Source organism: Pimephales promelas, chromosome 22 (assembly GCF_988280905.1).
Source record: "Pimephales promelas chromosome 22, fPimPro1.hap1.1, whole genome shotgun sequence".
Lineage (NCBI taxonomy): Eukaryota > Metazoa > Chordata > Actinopteri > Cypriniformes > Leuciscidae > Pimephales > Pimephales promelas.
Genome location: NC_142790.1, coordinates 6,879,854 through 6,899,047, shown reverse-complemented (window position 1 = coordinate 6,899,047; position 19,194 = coordinate 6,879,854). Strand labels below are relative to the sequence as shown.

The 19,194-nt window shown below is 40.2% G+C and overlaps 2 protein-coding genes across 2 annotated transcripts in view; both read left to right on the top strand.

Moving 5' to 3' along the window:
* The window catches only part of LOC120475778 (NACHT, LRR and PYD domains-containing protein 3), a 29,975-nt gene extending 20,727 nt beyond the window's left edge, over positions 1-9,248 (top strand). Inside the window, exon 9 of the mRNA XM_089125461.1 lies at positions 9,059-9,248. Coding sequence (XP_088981587.1) covers positions 9,059-9,233 — 175 coding nt within the window. The 3' untranslated portion in view covers positions 9,234-9,248. The remainder of the gene's footprint in view (positions 1-9,058) is intronic.
* Positions 9,249-9,686: 438 nt separating this feature from the next.
* On the top strand, positions 9,687-18,107 carry LOC148969518 (ribonuclease inhibitor-like). Its single transcript, XM_089125410.1, has 4 exons — positions 9,687-9,705; positions 9,759-9,960; positions 10,930-11,105; positions 17,448-18,107. Exons 1-4 carry the CDS (start codon positions 9,687-9,689, stop codon positions 17,456-17,458), a joined length of 408 nt encoding a protein of 135 aa, XP_088981536.1. The 3' UTR covers positions 17,459-18,107.
* The last annotated feature ends 1,087 nt before the right edge of the window (positions 18,108-19,194 follow it).

Genomic DNA, 19,194 nt, shown 5'->3' with positions numbered 1-19,194 from the left:
ATCAAAAATATCTTAATTCGTGTTCTGAAGATGAAAGAAAGTCTAAGTTCATACATATAAACTTGATGCGCACATACTCCTATAAACACTCGCACATACATATACACTCGCTACACACATACACACTCGCGTATACATATAAACATCCATGCAGACACAACTATAAACACTCACATATACATATAAACTTCCATGCATATACAACTTCCATGTAAGATGTAACATACATATAAATGTATGTACGCACATACACATGCATAAAACACTCGCGCATACATACAAAATAAAACGTGGATGCATGCTTTAGTTGTGTGTATATCGCGAGTGATTTCATACTGTATGTGGACATGCGTGAACTTTTCAGTGAAAAAGGAAGTCATTTCTTCTTCTTTCGTAGTTTTATGGCGGTTGGCAAACCAAGTGACAAGTTTTTTGTTTTTTATTGCAACAAAGAATTTACCAAAAGGTGTACAAGACAATACAACTCACAACAAATAGAAAATAATAAAAAAAGAAAGAAAAAAAATCATGCCTGGGGTAAAGTTACAATAATTTAAATTTACAAAACGCTTCATAGGTCTTTCTTGATTTTTTGTTCTTAATTTTATCTAATGAATTACCATATTGTTTAATCTCTTTTATAAAGTGTTCAAAGCTTGTACAAAGCTTAGCTTTAGCCCATTTTTTCACATGAATGTGATATTTTCCAAGTAATATGAAAAGTTGTATGAGGAAGCACATGGTACTTTTGGAATCCACATTGTCTTGCACAAAAAAAAAAATATATATATATATATATATACAGTGTATATATATATATATACATATATATATAACATCAAACAGCTCAATTTGTAGATATGTTTCAAACAAATTAGAAATTAAATTTGAAACATCCAACCAAAACATTTTTGAATAAATACAATTGAAAAAGACATGAGTTACAGATTTTTTGGCAAGTTTTCAATATTAAAATGGAAACGTTCAGAAAGTAACTCCTTGACAGGGTAAATTCTGTGTACAATTTTATAGGACACCTCGCTAATTTTATTAATACAAAACATATTTGTTATAGACCATACTCTTTTTCAATTAATATTTTCAAATTTAGATGATCAAAAACCTGTTGAACAAGGCAAAAAGTTTGTTCCCATTCAGGGAACTTCGAGCTGCGTGTAAACGCCGTGGGAACGCCTCTGCGTGACGAGTCATGAAGCACGTATGAAATCTGTCCAATGGCGAGACGGAACGTCATAGGCGGGGTGACGTATCGACCAGGAAACTATAAAGCATCCCCGAAACACAAGCGCAACAGCTTCTGAGTCTTCACAAGCGCTCTATGTATGAATTTTGTCTGTCTGTCTAATATTGTATATTTATATATATTGATATGGCGAGCAAACAACAGCAGAATTTCAGAAAGTGTGTTCATCCCTGCCCTCGCTTCATCACGGGTGGGGATACACACGATCTGTGTGTTGTTTGTTTGGGAGTGCAGTATGCTCAGTCGGCTCTCGAGGGGGCCGGCTGTGAGCACTGCGAGTGTCTGCCCATGAAGACACTTCGCTCCCGCCGGGCACTCTTCGAGGAGAGTGGTTCGGTGCGCGCTCCCCGCGGCTCGGGTCCCGCTGCTGCCGAGGCACAGCGAAGGCTTGCGTCGTGGGGATCGCAGATGGATCTATCAGCGGGGATTGAGACGGGCCCCGCCCTTTCTCTGCCCTTACCTGGTAGATCCAGTGCCTCAGTTCTCGCTGCGGGGGTCCGCGTTGCCGTTTTTCCTGCCCGGGCTGAGGCGCCATCACTTCAATTATCCAGTTCTGAGGAGCTGGATGTTAAAAGTGTGGATGCAGAGTCTATGGACTCAGTGGAGAGCGAGGGAGGCTCGTTTGCCATCCCAGTCTCCCGCGAATGTAGTAAAAAAAAAAAAAAAATAAGAAAAAAAAAAAATGGAGGTTTTTGACTCGGGCTGTGGAAAAATTAAGCATTGAATGGCCAGTTGAGAAACAAGAGTCGAGAGAGTAAAATGGATGAGAGATTTTTAATATCACACTCACTCACTACCTCCATGCCGTTGCCCTTCTTCCCCGATCTACACACCGAGGTGTGTAGATCATGGAACAAACCAGTGTCAGCTAAAATTTTGACACACCAGACCTCTATGTACGCTAATATTGCTGGGTGTAGGAGATATGAGTGAGGGGGAGGTCGTCGGCACTGACGTGATTAATGAGATACTGCGTCAGGCGGCAGATATTTCTCTCCGTGCCACCAAGGAGACGGCCAGATCAGTCGGCCGCTCTATGGCAGCCCTGGTGGCCACGGAGAGGCATCTGTGGCTAAATCTGGCTAATATGAAGGAGAAAGATAAAGCGTTTCTCCTGGATGCGCCGCTGTCGACCGAAAAAAACAGGCAGCGGCGCTCCAGAAATGTCTCCCCCTCCGTACTCATCCTTCGGGGGCTGCTGGGCGAGAGCAGCCCCGCCTGTCGAGAGAGCGTCGCGTCTCGGGCTCCTCCCCAGCAAAACTGGGCTGAGACGCGGCGTTCTCAGGCGAGGTCTTCCCGGGATAGAACCGATCTGAGGACGGTTATTGTCGCCAGGAAGGCTTCGTCGAAGAAGTCCTGACGCCACTGGTGTCAGGCTACTGAGGGTGGTCCCCACCGTGAGACAGAGGTGTTCGCCGCTGAATCCGGCGCCCGCTCTCTCTCGGTGCCCTCAGGGGTTCGTTCTGCCAACCCTGCCTGTAATGGGGGGTGCAGACGGTCCCAGCGAGCGATTTCCCGAGGGACGCTCGTTTGCTCCGAGGAGCAATACAGAACGGTCGTTAAACCCTGCCTGTGCGCGGTCACAGGGCGCTGTTTCTGTTTTTAAAAACTACTCCAGAGGCCAGTCTCGAGAGACTGGTACCCTTAGTAGAATTTCTGGTAGAATGGGGAAGTCTTCCAAATATATCTCGTTGGGTCCTGCAGACTATCGAACGCGGGTACGCGATCCAGTTCAGGTCGCGTCCACCTCGTTTCCGGGGGGTTTTGCCCACAGTGGTGACCCCCGAGCAGGCTCTGGTTATGGAACAAGAAGTGAAAGCTCTGCTACTTGAAGGGGGCGATAGAACGAGTTCTTCCTCCCGACAGAGAGCTGGGGTATTACAGCCGGTACTTCATTGTTCCAAAGAAGGATGGGGGGCTGTGTCCGATTTTAGACCTCTTAAATCGGTCAGTAGGGAAGCTCAAGTTCTAAATGCTGACTCTCAAGCAGATCGTGTCACAGATCAGGTCCGAGGACTGGTTTGTCACGATAGACCTAAAAAAGACGCGTACTTCCATATCTCCATCCTTCCGCAACATCGGAAGTTCCTGAGGTTCGCTTTTTGGGGCGAAGCGTACCAATATCGGGTCCTTCCATTCGGCCTAGCGTTATCTCCTCGAACCTTCACGAAATGCATGGACGCGGCCTTGGCCCGTTGCGTCTCCAGGGCATTCGCATTTTAAATTACATCGACGATTGGTTGATTCTGGCTCAATCGGAGCATCAGGCGATTCGGCATCGAGATGCCGTCCTCGCCCACATCAGAAGGTTGGGGTTGAGACTCAACGCCAAGAAGAGTGTGCTTTCGCCAGTTCAGCGGACCACTTTTCTAGGCGTGGTATGGGATTCGACGACGATGCAGGCATGTCTGTCGCCGGCTTGTATAGCCTCGATTATCTCGACTGTCAAGCAAGTGAAGCTAGGCCAGTCACTCACTGTAAAGGAATCCCAGAGAATTCTGGGTCTGATGGCAGCAGCATCCAACGTGTTACCGTGCGGCCTGCTGTACATGAGACCACTACAGTGGTGGCTCAGGACCAAGGGGTTCTCCCCGAGGGGAAAGCCGCTCCGCAAGATCAAGGTCACGCGACGTGGTCTCCGTGCCCTGGCTATGTGGAAAGAACCTTGGTTCCTGTCCCTGGGACCTGCGCTGGGAGCCCCGTGTCGCCGGGTAACGGTGACGACGGATGCCTCTCTCACGGGCTGGGGAGCGATCATGAGTGGTCGCTCGGCCCGCGGGTTGTGGCAAGACCATCATCTCCGATGGCATATAAATTGTCTAGAGATGATGGCGGTGTTTCAGGCTCTGAAACACTTTCTCCCAGACCTCAGAGATCATCATGTTCTTGTCCGGTCAGACAACATGTCTGTGGTCTCTTACATAAACCACCAGGGGGGTCTGCAGGGACCCGTTCTGCTGAACCTGCCTGTGAGGGTGGGCGCAGACGGTCCTAGCGAGTGGTTTCCCGAGGGAAGCTCGTTTGCTCCGAGGAGCGATACAGAACAGTCGTTAAACCCTGCCTGTGCGCGGTCACAGGGCACTGTTTCTGTCTCTATAATTACTCCAGAGGCCAGTCTCGAGAGACTGGTACCCTTAGTGGAATTTCTGGCAGAATGGGAAAGTCTTCCAAATATATCTCGATGGGTCCTGCAGACTATCGAACGCGGGTACGCGATCCAGTTCAGGTCACGTCCGCCTCGTTTTCGGGGGATTTTGCCTACAGTGGTATCCCCCGAGCAGGCTCTGGTCATGGAACAAGAGGTGAAAGCTCTGTTACTGAAGGGGGCGATAGAACGAGTTCTTCCCCCCGACAGAGAGTTGGGGTATTACAGCCGTTACTTCATTGTTCCAAAGAAGCTAACGATATACGCCTCCCTCACGGGCTGGGGGCGATCATGAGTGGTCGCTCAGCCCGGGGTCTGTGGACTTTCTCCCAGACCTGAGGGGTCACCATGTTCTTGTCCGGTCAGACAGCACATCGGGGGTCTTTTTATAGACCATCAAGGGGGTCTGCGCTCATGTCCATTATTCAGGCTAGCGCCAGATCCTTCTGTGGGCCCAGGGGAAGCTTCTTCTTTGGCGATTATATATCCCAGGATATTTAAATCGGGGAGCAGACATCCTGTCGAGGCAGGGGCCGAGGCCCGGGGAGTGGAGACTCCACCCCGAGGTGGTGGAGCTCCTATGGAGTCATTTCGGTCATACCGAGGTAGGCCTATTTGAATCCAGGGACTGAGACACTGCATGCTGTGGTTTCTCTGTATCCACCAGCCCCTCTGGGGTTGGATGCGATGGTACAGGAGTGGCCGAGGTCACCCCTGTACGCATTTCCCCCGATTGCTCTGCTCCCAGGAGTTCTGGAGAGGGTTCACCGAGTCGGGGTCTTTCTACTGTTAGTAGCCCCGCGTTGGCCGGCCCGAGTATGAATGCGGGTCGATACTTCACCCCCGCCCAGATCTATGGAGGTTGTGGCTTGGCCTCTGAGGGGGCCCAGCTCATAGAATCGGGTCTCTCGACTGAGGTCGTGGAGACCATCCTCCAATCCAGAGCTCCGTCCACGAGGAGATTATATGCCTTGAGGTGGCAATGTTTCACCTCTTGGTGGGGAGAACACCAGTTGGACCCAGTTAACTGCCCGGTGTGGCGGTGCTGGAATTCCTTTGGAGCATTTCTCCACAGGGTTATCCCACTCCACACTAAAGGTGTATGTGGTGGCCTATCTGCTTACCACGTCCCTTTGAGTGGAGCTTTTCACGGGAGATACCCATTGGTAATTCTTTGTCTTCGTGGTATTGTGAGGTCAGACCAAGAGAAACTAATCTGCTCTGCCCTCTGAGGGCTCTAGATGCTTTTGTCCACAGAGCTGCCCTGTGGAGAAAGCCTGAACAGTTATCTGTTTATTTTGGACCTCCGAAGAAAGGTTGTCCCGCATCTGAGCAGAGGTTGAGTAAGTGAGTGGTCGAGGCCATCTCATTTGCATATGAGTCCGCCGGTCAGCCTTCTCCTTTGGCTGTCTGGGCTCACTCAACCAGGGGTATGGTAGCTCCGCTCCAGGGGCGCAGGTGCTTTCGTCTAAATATGTGCCTGATTTCATACAACGGACACCTGCTCGCATGGCGGCGTTGGTATTAGCGTTCCCACGGCGTTTACACGCAGCTCGAAGTTCCCTGAATGGGAACGTCTCTGGTTACGTATGTAACCCTAGTTCCCTGAAGGGAACGAGACGCTGCGTGTCTATGCCATACTCCCAGCATGCCCGTGAGCGCTTGCTTTAGTCCTATCAGAAGCTGTTGCGCTTGTGTTTCGGGGATGCTTTATAGTTTCCTGGTCGATACGTCACCCCGCCTATGACGTTCCGTCTCGCCATTGGACAGATTTCATACGTGCTTCATGACTCGTCACGCAGAGGTGTTCCCACGGCGTTTACATGCAGCGTCTCGTTCCCTTCAGGGAACTAGGGTTACATACGTAACCAGAGACGTTTTTAAAGTATTTCTAATACATGTTACTGCATTTATCTATTAATATATGAATATCCCCAATAAATATTGTGTCACAACAAGAACTGATAACATAATAACTTTGAACATAAATGAGTGTTCAACAGTGTCGAACGCTTTATAGAAATCAATAAATAATATAAAAGAATCATCTGGGATATGGTGTCTATAATCAATTAAATCTATAATTAGTCTAATATTATTTCCAATGTAACAGACTTTCAAAAAACCGGACTGCTCTTCATCAATTATTGTATTAAGATGTTTCTTAAGTCTTTCTGCAAAAATTAAAGAAAAAAATTTAGTATCATTATTTAACAAACTAATTGGTCTCCAATTTTCTAAGACTAATCTATCTTTATTTGGCTTGGGTATACGTGTGTAACGGTTACCAGCTGGAGTGCCCTATTGAGCCACCAGAGGGCACTCCAGATAAGACTATGTTTCACACAAACTACAGTTCCCAGAACTCACTGCCTGGACTCATCATCACTGATCACATTCACCTGTACCTCATTCACTATTGCATTCACCTGTCCCATCTTGTTAGTCTGGCTATATATACCTTGTTCATTTGTTCAATCCCTGCGAAGTCTTGTTGTACTGTTTGTCTGCATTTCTGAGCATTTTCTGTGTTTGTTTTCTGGTTTTTTGACTTTTGGATTGTTCTTGGATTTTGATTATTGCTGCCTGCCCTGACCTCTGCCTGCTTCTTGGATTCCCATTGTGTATTCTCCATTGTCCTGTCTGCTGATTCTCGACCCTGCCTGTATGACTATTCTTATATTAAAGCTGCATTTGGATCTACATCTCCCAGTCTCGGAGCAGTTCGTAACAACGTGTAATTACCCCTTTTTTTAGTGATGCGGGCATTTTTTCTCCCAAATCAACCGCTTCTTTAAAAAACTGCAAGTAAAAAGGGTGCAAGGTCTTTACAAAAATGTTTATAAAACTCTCCTGTCAAGCCATCATTCCCAGGAATTTTTTTTTTTTTAAATTTCCTCTATGTTCAATTCTTTATCGCATGAAACCTTATAGTCTGACGTAATCTTATTAATACTAGTTGGTAAATTACTGAGAAAACAATCTGCATCATTTAGCTGACTACTTGGATATACAATTTACTATAAAATTGACTGACAAAACAAGAAATATCCTTGTGATTATCATTAGTATGTCCATATAATATTAATTTGTTTACAGAAGTTATTTCTCTATTTCTTTTTTCTAAACTAAAAAAAATGTAGTATTTTTTTCGCCTGCTTCCATCCATTTTTGTCTAGACCGAACAAAGGCACCCCTAGCTCTCTCTTCATAAATATTATCCAGCTCATTCTGCAATGTAGCAAGCTTTAATATTTCAGTGCTTGACATATTTATGCTATTTTTACAAGTGAGGGATATTATTTCATTAATTATTTTGTTTTGTTTTTCTTTTGTTTTTTTCTTCTTTTAAACAGATTTTCCATACATTATTGTGAATTTCCTTATTTCAAATTTTGTCTGTTCCCATAATTTCCCATAAGTTTGAATCAAAGAAACTTGTTGCCAATATTTAATAATTAAATTCTTAATTTGGTCGCAAAAAAACTTTGTTTCAATAGACTATTATTTAGCTTCCAATATCCTCGTTTAACTCTACTTGATTGAGAGATTACCACATTAATTTGAATGGATATGCCTTCGTGATCTGTTAAAACTGATGGTTCAATAGTAACAAATTCAACTCTCTCTTTTATGTGTTCTGAAATGAGCCAAAAATCAATTCGCTTAATTCATTTGCCATATTATCAATTCTAGGTGGCAATCGATCTTGTCTTCCATCAAACAATGTATTAAAGTCACCACCCCAAATGACTTCAGCTGAGGGGAATTTTTAATGTAAATGATTAATATGGCCTTCAATATCTTGAAATATTAACTCATTTGTTTTTTTTATTATTGGTGGCATATATATATATTAGCAATAATAATTTTAGCTTGGTTTATATCAATAAGTAAAGCAATCCAATGACCTTGATGATCTGTTTTGTGACTTAAAGGGATACTCCACTTTTTTTTGGAAATAGACTCATTTTACAAATCCCCCAGAGTTAAACTGTTGAGTTTGACCTTTTTTGAATCCATTCAGCCGATCTCCGGTTCTGATGGTACCACTTTTAGCATAGCTTATAGCATACATCATTGAAGTGCACAAGACCATTAGCATTTCTAAAAAGTGTTTCGATATTTTTCCTATTTAAAACTTGACTCTTCTGTAGTTGCATCGTGCACTAAGACAGACAGAAATGTAAAGTTGTGATTTTCTAGGCTTATATGACTAGGAACTATACTCTCATTCCTGCGTAATAATCAGGAAACTTCACTGTCTTACCATGAGTGCATTTTGCTGTAATAAACACATCATAAGATACATTTCAGTTCGCTAATCAAAAGGGCGATTGGTGCTTATATATATATATATATATATATATATATATATATATATATATATACACACACATTTCTCACCGCTGTAAAAACACATTGTAAACAGAAAATCTGACGTTCTCTAGACTTCAAACACAAAAACACACTGGAGAGTTTGTTAAATCTGTTTCGCCAGTATGATATGATTACAGAATCAACTGAGGATGCTCTGCAGGACTGAGTCACTGAAATTAATTCACAGACGCCCTGCAGTTTGGCTGCGGACCCTTGTGTTAAACTGATCTGAACTGAGAGAGTGAAGAGTGTGTTATTGTTCTCTACAGGTTGAGTAATTGTGGAGTCACAGATGAAGGTTTTGCTGCTCTGACTTCAGCTCTGAGATCAAACCCCTCACACCTGAGACGACTGGATCTGTATGGGAATAAACTAGGAGATTCAGTTCCTCTGCTCTCTGCTGTACTGGAGGATCCTCACTGTAAACTGGAGAATCTAGAGTAAGATCTATGACTTGTGCATGAAACACAATGTAAAGTAGCCTATATTTGAAATGTACAGCCTTTTTCAGCTGCTGTGTTATTGAGCTTATTAAACTGTGATTGAACTCATGAGCTGCTCTTCAGTAACATGATTCTGCAGGACTGAGTCACTGAAATACACACATCACATCACAATCAACACTTCAGTTTCTTGATTATAAACCGACTCGATCTCAACACATTCAGAACTTAGAAATGAAGAACATGCTGGATTTATTCTTGCAGTTCATCACGTTCATCTTTCTGCAGGGACTGTTTTTAAAATATTGTTTACACAATTAAAACAAAACATTACTCCATACATACGCTGTATTAGTACAGATCTAAAAAAAGATCAAAATAAAAAAGACGATTTTTTAAAATCATGTTTTGAGCTCTGTGACATTTTAGATCTCAGTCCAATGATCCATCAAAAATGTTATTTTGTGCTTTAAGTTTGTATTTTCTCTTTAATATTGGATTCACTGCTAAACTGATCTGTACTGAGAGAGTGAAGAGTGTGTCATTGTTCTCTACAGGTTGAGGAATTGTGGAGTCACAGATGAAGGTGTTGCTGCTCTGACTTCAGCTCTGAGATCAAACCCCTCACACCTGAGAGATCTGAATCTGTCTGGGAATAAACTAGGAGATTCAGTTCCTCTGCTCTCTGCTGTACTGGAGGATCCTCACTGTAAACTGGAGAAACTGCAGTAAGATTGTCTCTCTGATAAACACATATATATTTGTCCTTGGTAAATATGTAGAGTTCAGATGCAAAAGCCTCTAAATGCCATTTGAAATTTTCTTCTTGAATGATGATTTTTATCAAACGTGTATATTTAAGTTCAGTAACTTCACTTAAATAACAATTAATAGGTAATTATCATTGCCATTTAAGTGAAATAACTGAACTTAAATATACAAGCTTGATAAAAATGATCATTCTAGAAGAAAATTTCAAATGACACTTAGAGGCTTTTGCATCTGAACTCTTCATATATTCTTTATTAGTAATGTAATAGTTTAAACTTTTTTTACTCATTGATCACCAACTTGGTTTGTTAAACCCTCTGAAGGAGTGCAACCAAACAAATATATATATATATATATATATATATATATATATATATATATATATATATACTTACTTATACTGTATATACTGTATATATATATATATATATATATACTGTATATACTGTATATACTCCACATCACAAACGAGACAAAACATTACACAAATACACAAAGTATAAATGTTATATTAAAAAAACAGTGTTTTTGAACTGACAGTTACTGTACAACACCCATAGACTTCCATAGGAATCCAAGAATGTGGACGTAATGCCAAAGTGTTTTATTGCTGTAAATATCATTATAATAACGCAATACAAAACTATAAACTATAATCTATAAAAAAAGGAAAATAAAATAGAAAAATTAAGAATAATTAAGAAGTTTTAAAGTGATTTTAATATGGTTCCCTAACTGGATTAATTCATTCAATTTCACTGCATGGTATTTGTCCCTCAGTTTTACCTCAAGTACATCCTTTATAAAACAGTGTAAAATATAGTGGGTGGCATTGCTTGTCACTACATTCAAATCACATCACACATTGCAATCTTCAATAAAATGGTAATTTTACACTCGGTTTATAGTGTTATTGTTCTCTACAGGTTGAATTATTGTGGAGTCACAGATGAAGGTTGTGCTGCTCTGACTTCAGCTCTGAGATCAAACCCCTCACACCTGAGAGTACTGAGTCTGACTGGGAATAAACTAGAAGATTCAAACATCAAGATTCTCTCTGATCTAAAGAATGATCCACACTATAAACTGGAGACACTATATTGTAAGTTGATTATTTATATTACAAAATACAGTAATTTGTAACATTTTCCATTAGATTACACAAGCATTTTAACCTAATCTAAATAATTTATAATACTTTGGAATACTTTTTTTGAGTTGAGTTCACTTTATTGTCCCCGAGAGGAAATTTTGCTTGGGCACAGTGCAGAGTTGTTTCATAAAATAAACATCATACAAGATATCACAAAACACATCAACAAAAACAGAAGCAAATATAGACACAGAAGAAAAGGGGACATAATTGACAGCACAATTCCATGGATGAAAGTGCAAGTGATTAAGTGCTAGTGTGGTTGTTGCACATTCCATTGTAATGAAGTTTATTTAAAGTGCATATGCTAAGGTACTAGTATATACAGTATATATTGCACGTTGCCCTATTGCACCGAGATCACAAGTAAAGAGCTGAAGTGCTCACACAGTTTTATTTCACATTGTTCAGCAACTTAATAGAGACTGGCACAAATGAAATTTTTAAAGCGATTTTTTTAAAGTGAGTTTTGCATTTCGGTACACAGAGTCTTCCTGATGGCAGGGTTTCATATTTAGGAAAGAGGGGAAGTTGAGGGTCTGATTTAATTTTCATAGCCTGTTTCATAACTGCCTGATCATACAGGCTCTTTATAGGCTCATATTCTCTCCTCCCTATAATTTTCATGGCTATTTTGTGCATGTTAGCAAGCTTATGTTTTCACCTTAACTGTTATAAAAAGATGATCTTTAAACAGTAACAGCGGATCATCAGTAAATCCCAGTTGTCTCTGAGGAAAGTTTATAAAACTATCCAGTGTAAAATGACCACTTCAGAGGCGGGTGTTGGCGGTGATCCTCAGCTCTTCATCAAGGTTGGCTCTCTAAAAACCTCCTCTTTATGTGATCGTTTTTATGGAATTTAAATGAAGATACCGATCTGTTTTGTATATGATCGCATCCAGGTAGTAGCCTATGCATTTCTGTCTTGAAGGCATAGCTAGAAAACTGTAGGCTCATCTGTAGTTGTACTGATAGTCACTCGCGATTGAGCAGTGAATGCGAATGTGCTCGGGAGTGTTATTGTGTGTTAGGGGAGAGATCAGACTCTGTGCGTCATCAAAGGGGCGTGTCCAGCAGGCTTGTGCACAATTCAGAATTGAATTGAGAATGACTACTAAATTCCAATTCAATTCTTGAATTTGAATTGAATTTGAATTGATGTCAAAAACAAGATCTAGAATTATAATTCGAATTTGAATTAAAGGAAGCAGAATTACAATTCAATACAAATTCTAAGAAATTCTTATAGATATTTTAAGTGAAGTGTTGAACAATGTAGCTTCGCAATATACAGTATGTCAGATATGATTGCATATTATATAAATTATATTAGTTTGAACTACCAGGAAATGTTTTCCCCCAGCAATAAATGTTTGTACAAATTGTAACAAATAATAAGTTTGATCTATTGTAATTGTAAGGCCATTTCCCAGAATTACTTTAGTAAATCTTTAGGGGGAATTTCAAATTAAAAGGAAATTGCTTTACATTGATAAAGTAATCCAAATAAATTAATCTAAACCACATTTATTAATGGGTTAACTTATAACAGTTAGCAATTACATTTCCAAAGTAACCTTCCTAACCCTGACTGTAGGGGAGCGCGGGGCACAACGTAACGCTGGGCTAGTTTTAACACACTTGTTTTAAGTACTTTCACACGCTAGCATGACGAAACTTGATATAATTACTAGTTGCCATTTCAACACTATACAGAGAAAAATTTGCACCAAAATTCAGAGATCTTTGTAAGATATCACTGAACATTTAACCATAGCAAAAGTACATTTCCTGCTTTAGTTAATTTTTCATCTCTATTTTTTTGTGTTTAATTAATATTAGACAAATCTGATATTTTTTAACCTCTAATCTGTAGTTTAACAGTTGATATAGTCCTTTAATGCTTCGCAAACTAGCAGAAGACACTAGCAGGGTTTAAACCCCAGTTGTGCAGTTGGGGCATGTTGTCACACCGCGTTACATTGTGCCCCTATTAATATGAAATATTAAGAAATATGCTATTATATTCTATACTTTTATGAATTCTATTGAGAAAACATGAGAAACATGTAAATAAAGACTGAAAGTCAATGTTCAGAAATGATTAATTATTATTTTGTTTTGAACTATGCTGTATAGCTGTGTTTTCCTGTGTGTTTGTCAAAATCAAAAAATAGATTATTTTTAATTATTAAAAAATGCCATTGTTTTACAAAGTATATGAAAAAGTTAATAATTTTGGTTTGACTTGTATATTTTTTTGATTAGGTGAGATAGCATTTTAAGCTGTCAAATGGTGATGTTACAATGTGCCCCTCATGTTACAATGTACCCCACCTATGAGGCATGTTGTCACATTTAACATTTATTTCAGGGTAAATCAAGAAAAAAAGTATACACTGTATTAATAAAACAAAACCACATAATTGTACTAGACATGTGGGAAATTAATGTGGGAAAAAAATAAATACTATAAATAGATTTGCACAAACTGAGAAAGTCAAAAAGCGTTACGTTGTGCCCCACTTTCCCCTATGTGAGATTCAACACATTCTTTCTGTTGTGTGACTGTGTGGAATTTCTTTGAATTGCCATGAATTTAATTCCACTTCCTGTCATTCCAATTCAAATTCAACTTCTTGGGGGGCGGAGTGAATTCAATTCAAATTCCAATTCATGAATTGAATGGAGGCCAATTCTGAAATTCTGAATTTTGCACAAGCCTGGTGTCCAGGAGCTCATGGGCTCCGGTGCGTCATTGAGTCCTGTTTTAGCCCCGCCCAGACAATCCGTAAAATTGCAATGGTGAAAAACTGTTTAACGGTCTAACTCCACATTTTAGTACTTCACAGTTCACAGTCTTTGTAATATGTTTTAGCAATACATATGTAACATTTATAATGTGTTTAGAACTTTTTTTGTGGAATTGCCTTTACAGAGACTTTAAGTTAGTGAAACAATAGGTTTTATACTCGGTCACAATAGTGACCGGTGGGAAACAACATAGTCAGAATCCATTCAAATTCTTAGACCCATTGACACAATTCATTCTAAGACATCAAATATCTTGTTTTGTGATTTTGTGAAGAAGGCTTAGTGAGGTGAAAAGGTTGTCATGTACAAAGTTACAGCATGAGGAACTTCTGCTTGTTCAGCGAGACCCCATGGGCTGGACCATGTCTACACTTGGACACTGTCCTAGGCCAGTTTCAGTGAGATGTGTGTGCACTCTTTGTGCACTGAAGATGGCCGTACATTGTAGAAAGTTTGTTTGTGGTCATGAACATCTGCTCAATCCCCCAGATAGTTCACCTCTGCATCGCCATTCAACCTCTTATACGAAGAACAATCCCACTGATAAAGACGACCATGATCATCTGGCCAGAAGATGCACCTCCTAAGCTAATGGACTGTTTTACATACACTGATTGGAGTGTTTTTGAACATCACGACCTGGCAGTATACACAGAGGCTGTACTATCATATTTCAAGTACTGCACGGAGAATGTCACAATGGTCAAACGCATCCGGGTATTCCCAAATCAGAACCCCTGGATGACCAGCCAAGTCAAATCACTACTCAAAAACCGCAATATTGCCTTCAGGTCAGGAAATCAAGCATTATACAGCATTGCTAGAGCTGACCTGAAGAGAAGGATCAGGGTAGCTAAAGCTGACTACAGGAGGAAAATATAAAGCCATCTTTCGAACAACAACCCTCGGCAGGTATGGCAGGGTATTCAGTAGATAACCAACTTCAAGGGACAGACTAACACTGCTGTGGACTCAAACATCGCACTGGTGGAAGAACTGAATACCTAATTTGCATGCTTTGAGATCCCACTCCAACAGTCTGCAGTCATACCACCTCAGCCCCAACCAGCATTCAGTTTTCAACCTTTGACTGTGCAGATACAGGATGTGAAAGAGGTGCTCAGCAGGGTGAACCCCAGGAAAGCAGCAGAACCGGAGGGAGTACCTGGGAAGTGCTCAATGTCTGTGCTGACCAGCTCTCAAAGGTGTTCACCAGCATTTTCAACCTTTCTCTGGCACAGGCTACTATCCCAGCCTGCCTTAAGTCGGCTACTATCATCCCTTTACTAAAAAATCAAATATAACAAGCCTCAACGACTACCGCTCAGTGGCACTTACACCAATCATCACCAAAAGCTTGGAACGGTTAGTCTTGGGCCACATCAAAGATTGCCTCCCTCCCTCGTTTGACCCTTATCAATTCGTCTACAAGGCAAATTAGGTAACCGAGGACGCTATTGCCATTACTCTACACACGGCGCTGAGCCACCTGGAGCATAGCGAGAGCTATGTCAGGATGCTCTTTATTGATTATAGCTCAGCCTTCAACACTATCATCCCTGACCAGCAAACTGTCCAATTTGGGATTCCACCCACTCACCTGTTCATGGATTAAAGATTTTCTAACAAACAGACCAAAGTCAGTAAAACTTGGAGACAACCTCTCCTCTACTTGTTAATTGAGCACGAGCTCCCCACAAGGTTGTGTGTTGAGTCTGCTGCTCTACATCCTTTACACTGCCAATTGCAGACCCATCCACAACAGTAATACCACACTGAAGTTTGCGGATGACACAACGGTGATGGGGTTGATCGCGGAGGGTGACGAGTCAGCCTACAGGGACGAGGTTTTGGAATTGTCCAAGTGGTGCCTGGCAAGCAACCTGACTATAAACCAAAGAAATTATCCTGGACTTCAGGAGGCACTGGGCAGACCTGAGACCTCTTTACCTCAATGGAGATTGCGTGGAGAGGGTCCATGCTTTCACCTTTTTGGGCACTATAATCTCCACTGACCTCTCCTGGAAAATAAACACCATTGCTGTCTTTAAAAAAGCACAGCAACATCTGCACTTCCAGAAAGTCCTCAGGAGGAACAACGTGGGAAAAGCTGCTAGTGACTTTTTACCACTCCACCATCGAGAGCATTCTAACATACTGCATTACGGTGTGGGTTTCTCACTGCACAGAGGCAGAACGGAAGATGCTCCAGAGAGTGGTAAATACCGCAATGAGAATCATCGGCTGCACCCATCCCTCCCTAAAGGACATCTACTGATCCCGCTGCCTCAATACAGCAAAGGCTGTGTTGTACTACCGGTCACAATTGTGTCTTATGAGCAAAATATATATGCAGGAGTATAATTCTCAAAATATATCAGTAGTAGACCCTTTAAAGAATATATGTACAAAATATGATAGTTCTATCTGTAAATTAAGATGTTTTATATACTACTTTTTCTAGTAGTCTGAAGAAGGAATCTTATTCTAGATGCGCAAGTAGGAAGTGAACTGATCTGGTCATGTGACCTTTCACACTAGTCACATGACATTAATTGATTTTAATCAAGACTATCTATTTTGTAATTTAAAAGTTGAATTTCTTGCTCAAAGTCAATAACAACATTTTTAGAGCTTCCAGAACTAAGAAAAAGCTGCTGTCACAATTGTGACCGGTGGGATTAAACAGGTTAAAGTTTACACCACCTGCTCTTAATGCATTGTTTGCGTCTTGAGCGTCAGTAAAGGTTTTCACCTTTTGTAATAGTTGTGTATGAGTCACTCAATTGTCCTTAATGTAAAAAGATGGATCTCAAAATCATACAGTCATTGTTGGAAAGGTGTCAAATATGCAGAAGACGCTGGAAAACCTAAAAATGTGCAATACCTGCAGGATTTTTCTGAGGAACAGCGGGCAGTTTCACTGCTCAGTTATTTTTCCTGGATCCTGTAATAAACAATATTTGTTGTCATTATTCTGAGAACAGACACAATCTCTATGGAATGGACTACATATGCTGTTATCATTTAATCAGTACATAGATGTTGTCCGACAGCAGGTCTGCTCTGACTCTGGACTGCAGAATTTTACAATTATAATTCATTGAGAGAGTCGTTTCTGTTCATCACATCATTCATATAATGTGAATAATCTACTGGACCTTTAGTTTCCACGACGGTAAGTGGGAAGTGTTCCTGACACGATGATCTTTTCACAATGGTCTTGACCAGAATCTCCGACAGTCGCAGCTTGTCGTTCCCCCGTGTACTATACATACTATAATATAATATAATATAATATAATATAATATAATATAATATAATATAATATAATATAATATAATATAATATAATATAATATAATATAAACTCTGCCTGTGTTTGTTCTGAAATGAATCGACTGGTGTGATGTGACCGCAGTGATGTCTCGTACTCCATATGTGACTGTCTGTGTGTTTAATTGTATTTTCCTCAGATGGTGAATAAGGAGCCGCTACAGAGACGTCACAGTCAACAGAGACTGAAGATACAGAGGCGCCACAGCGATCACACTCTTGTGTGTGTGTGTGTGTGTGTGTGTGTGTGTGTGAGAGAGAGAGACTTCACAGCAGTTTCTTGTTTGGATCTTTTTGTGGGTCTGATTTCTTTTTAAAATTATAGATCAGATTTACACAATGATGTAATAGAGGACTTGAACACTAATAAATAATGTAAGATTCTTCTATTTGTGATGACCCATGAAAACTGCTGAAGACGCATCTTTTTGTTGACTAAACTGGGAATGGTCACATGTAAAATTTGTTATTGATTAGATATTGCACTGCTTGATTACAATGTTGATGGTGTAACTTCCAATATTCAATTACATTATTTTAATCAACAAGATACAGTGTATATATTAGTAATTTATTATTTAGGAAAAGGTGACAAGAATTTACAAGAATGTGATTACAGAAGATTAATATAATTGTTTTAAATGTCTCCGGCAAATAGTGACGGAGATGATTTCATCAGACATTAATTTCTGTTTTTCTTCATATATATATATATATATATATATATATATCATGATCTATTAAATTGTATCTTTAACAGGAGTCTTGTTGATCAGATCCCTGTTAATTGTTACGGATGATTTTGCTATCTTTGTGTAGAGTTATTATTTAATTCATAACACGATCATCAAGGTAATTCAACACTCACTCCTCATTGTCTCATGGGGGTGAGAGCTGCGTCCATGCACTTCGTAAACTTACGGCATGCTAGGGATAGACAGAATGGCAGGACTGTGTACTGATAAGCCTGCCCCTTGAAGATGAATCTCAAGAATGGCCTGTGATGTGATGTTATCTGAATGAGAAAGTAAGCAACTTTCAGATCCACCAAGAAAAAAAACACCCTGGGCGAATTTGTGCGAGGATTTGTTTGGTTGTCAACATTCTGAACGGGTGTGTCAAAAGCGCTTTGTTTAGGTGTCTGAGATCTAAGATGGGCCTGAGGCCGCCATCTTTCTTTGGAACGAGGATGCAGCATCTGTAATAGCCCGACTTGCTTAGTGATAAAGGGAGTGGGTCGAGTATAGTAGTTTAGAAGTTTTATTCTATAAGTATTTTTTTTTTATTTCATAGGGACTTTAATACTTTTGTAGCATCTTCTATTCTATCTCTACTTGTCATTAATCCAGCTAGATCCTCTGTGGCCTCCTGTGTATGAGATTTTTTTTTTATATGTGAAGAGTTCAGATGCAAAAGCCTCTAAGTGCCATTTGAAATTTTCTTCTAGAATGATCATTTTTATCAAGCTTGTATATTTAAGTTCAGTGATTTCACTTAAATGGCAATGAAGATTACCTATTAATTGTTATTTAAGTGAAATTACTGAACTTAAATATACAAGTTTGATAAAAATCATCATTAAAGAAGAAAATTTCAAATGGCATTTAGAGGCTTTTGCATCTGAACTCTTCATATATAGGCCTAAATTTAGTTGAGTAAAAAAAAACCTGAACTGCAGCTGTTTAATGAACAGATAATGACTGGAGCTGTTTCTGTTCTTAGTCGTGAGAGATGTCTGCTGGCAACTTAAGAACGACAGAATATCCAGTAAAAGTATAAATAGGCTTAAGTTACTCCTTTTTATTGTATATATATTTTTAGCCAATTATATAGTGTAATTTTTTTTATTCTGTATAGTTTTTTATTGTTATTGTTTAAATAGGATAA

What these genes read in the sequence shown, in the direction of transcription:
- LOC148969518 (XM_089125410.1), top strand. An exon ending in TGTAAACTGGAGAAACTGCA is followed by an intron (nt 9,961 to 10,929) that starts GTAAGATTGTCT and finishes TGTTCTCTACAG; the next exon opens with GTTGAATTATTGTGGAGTCA.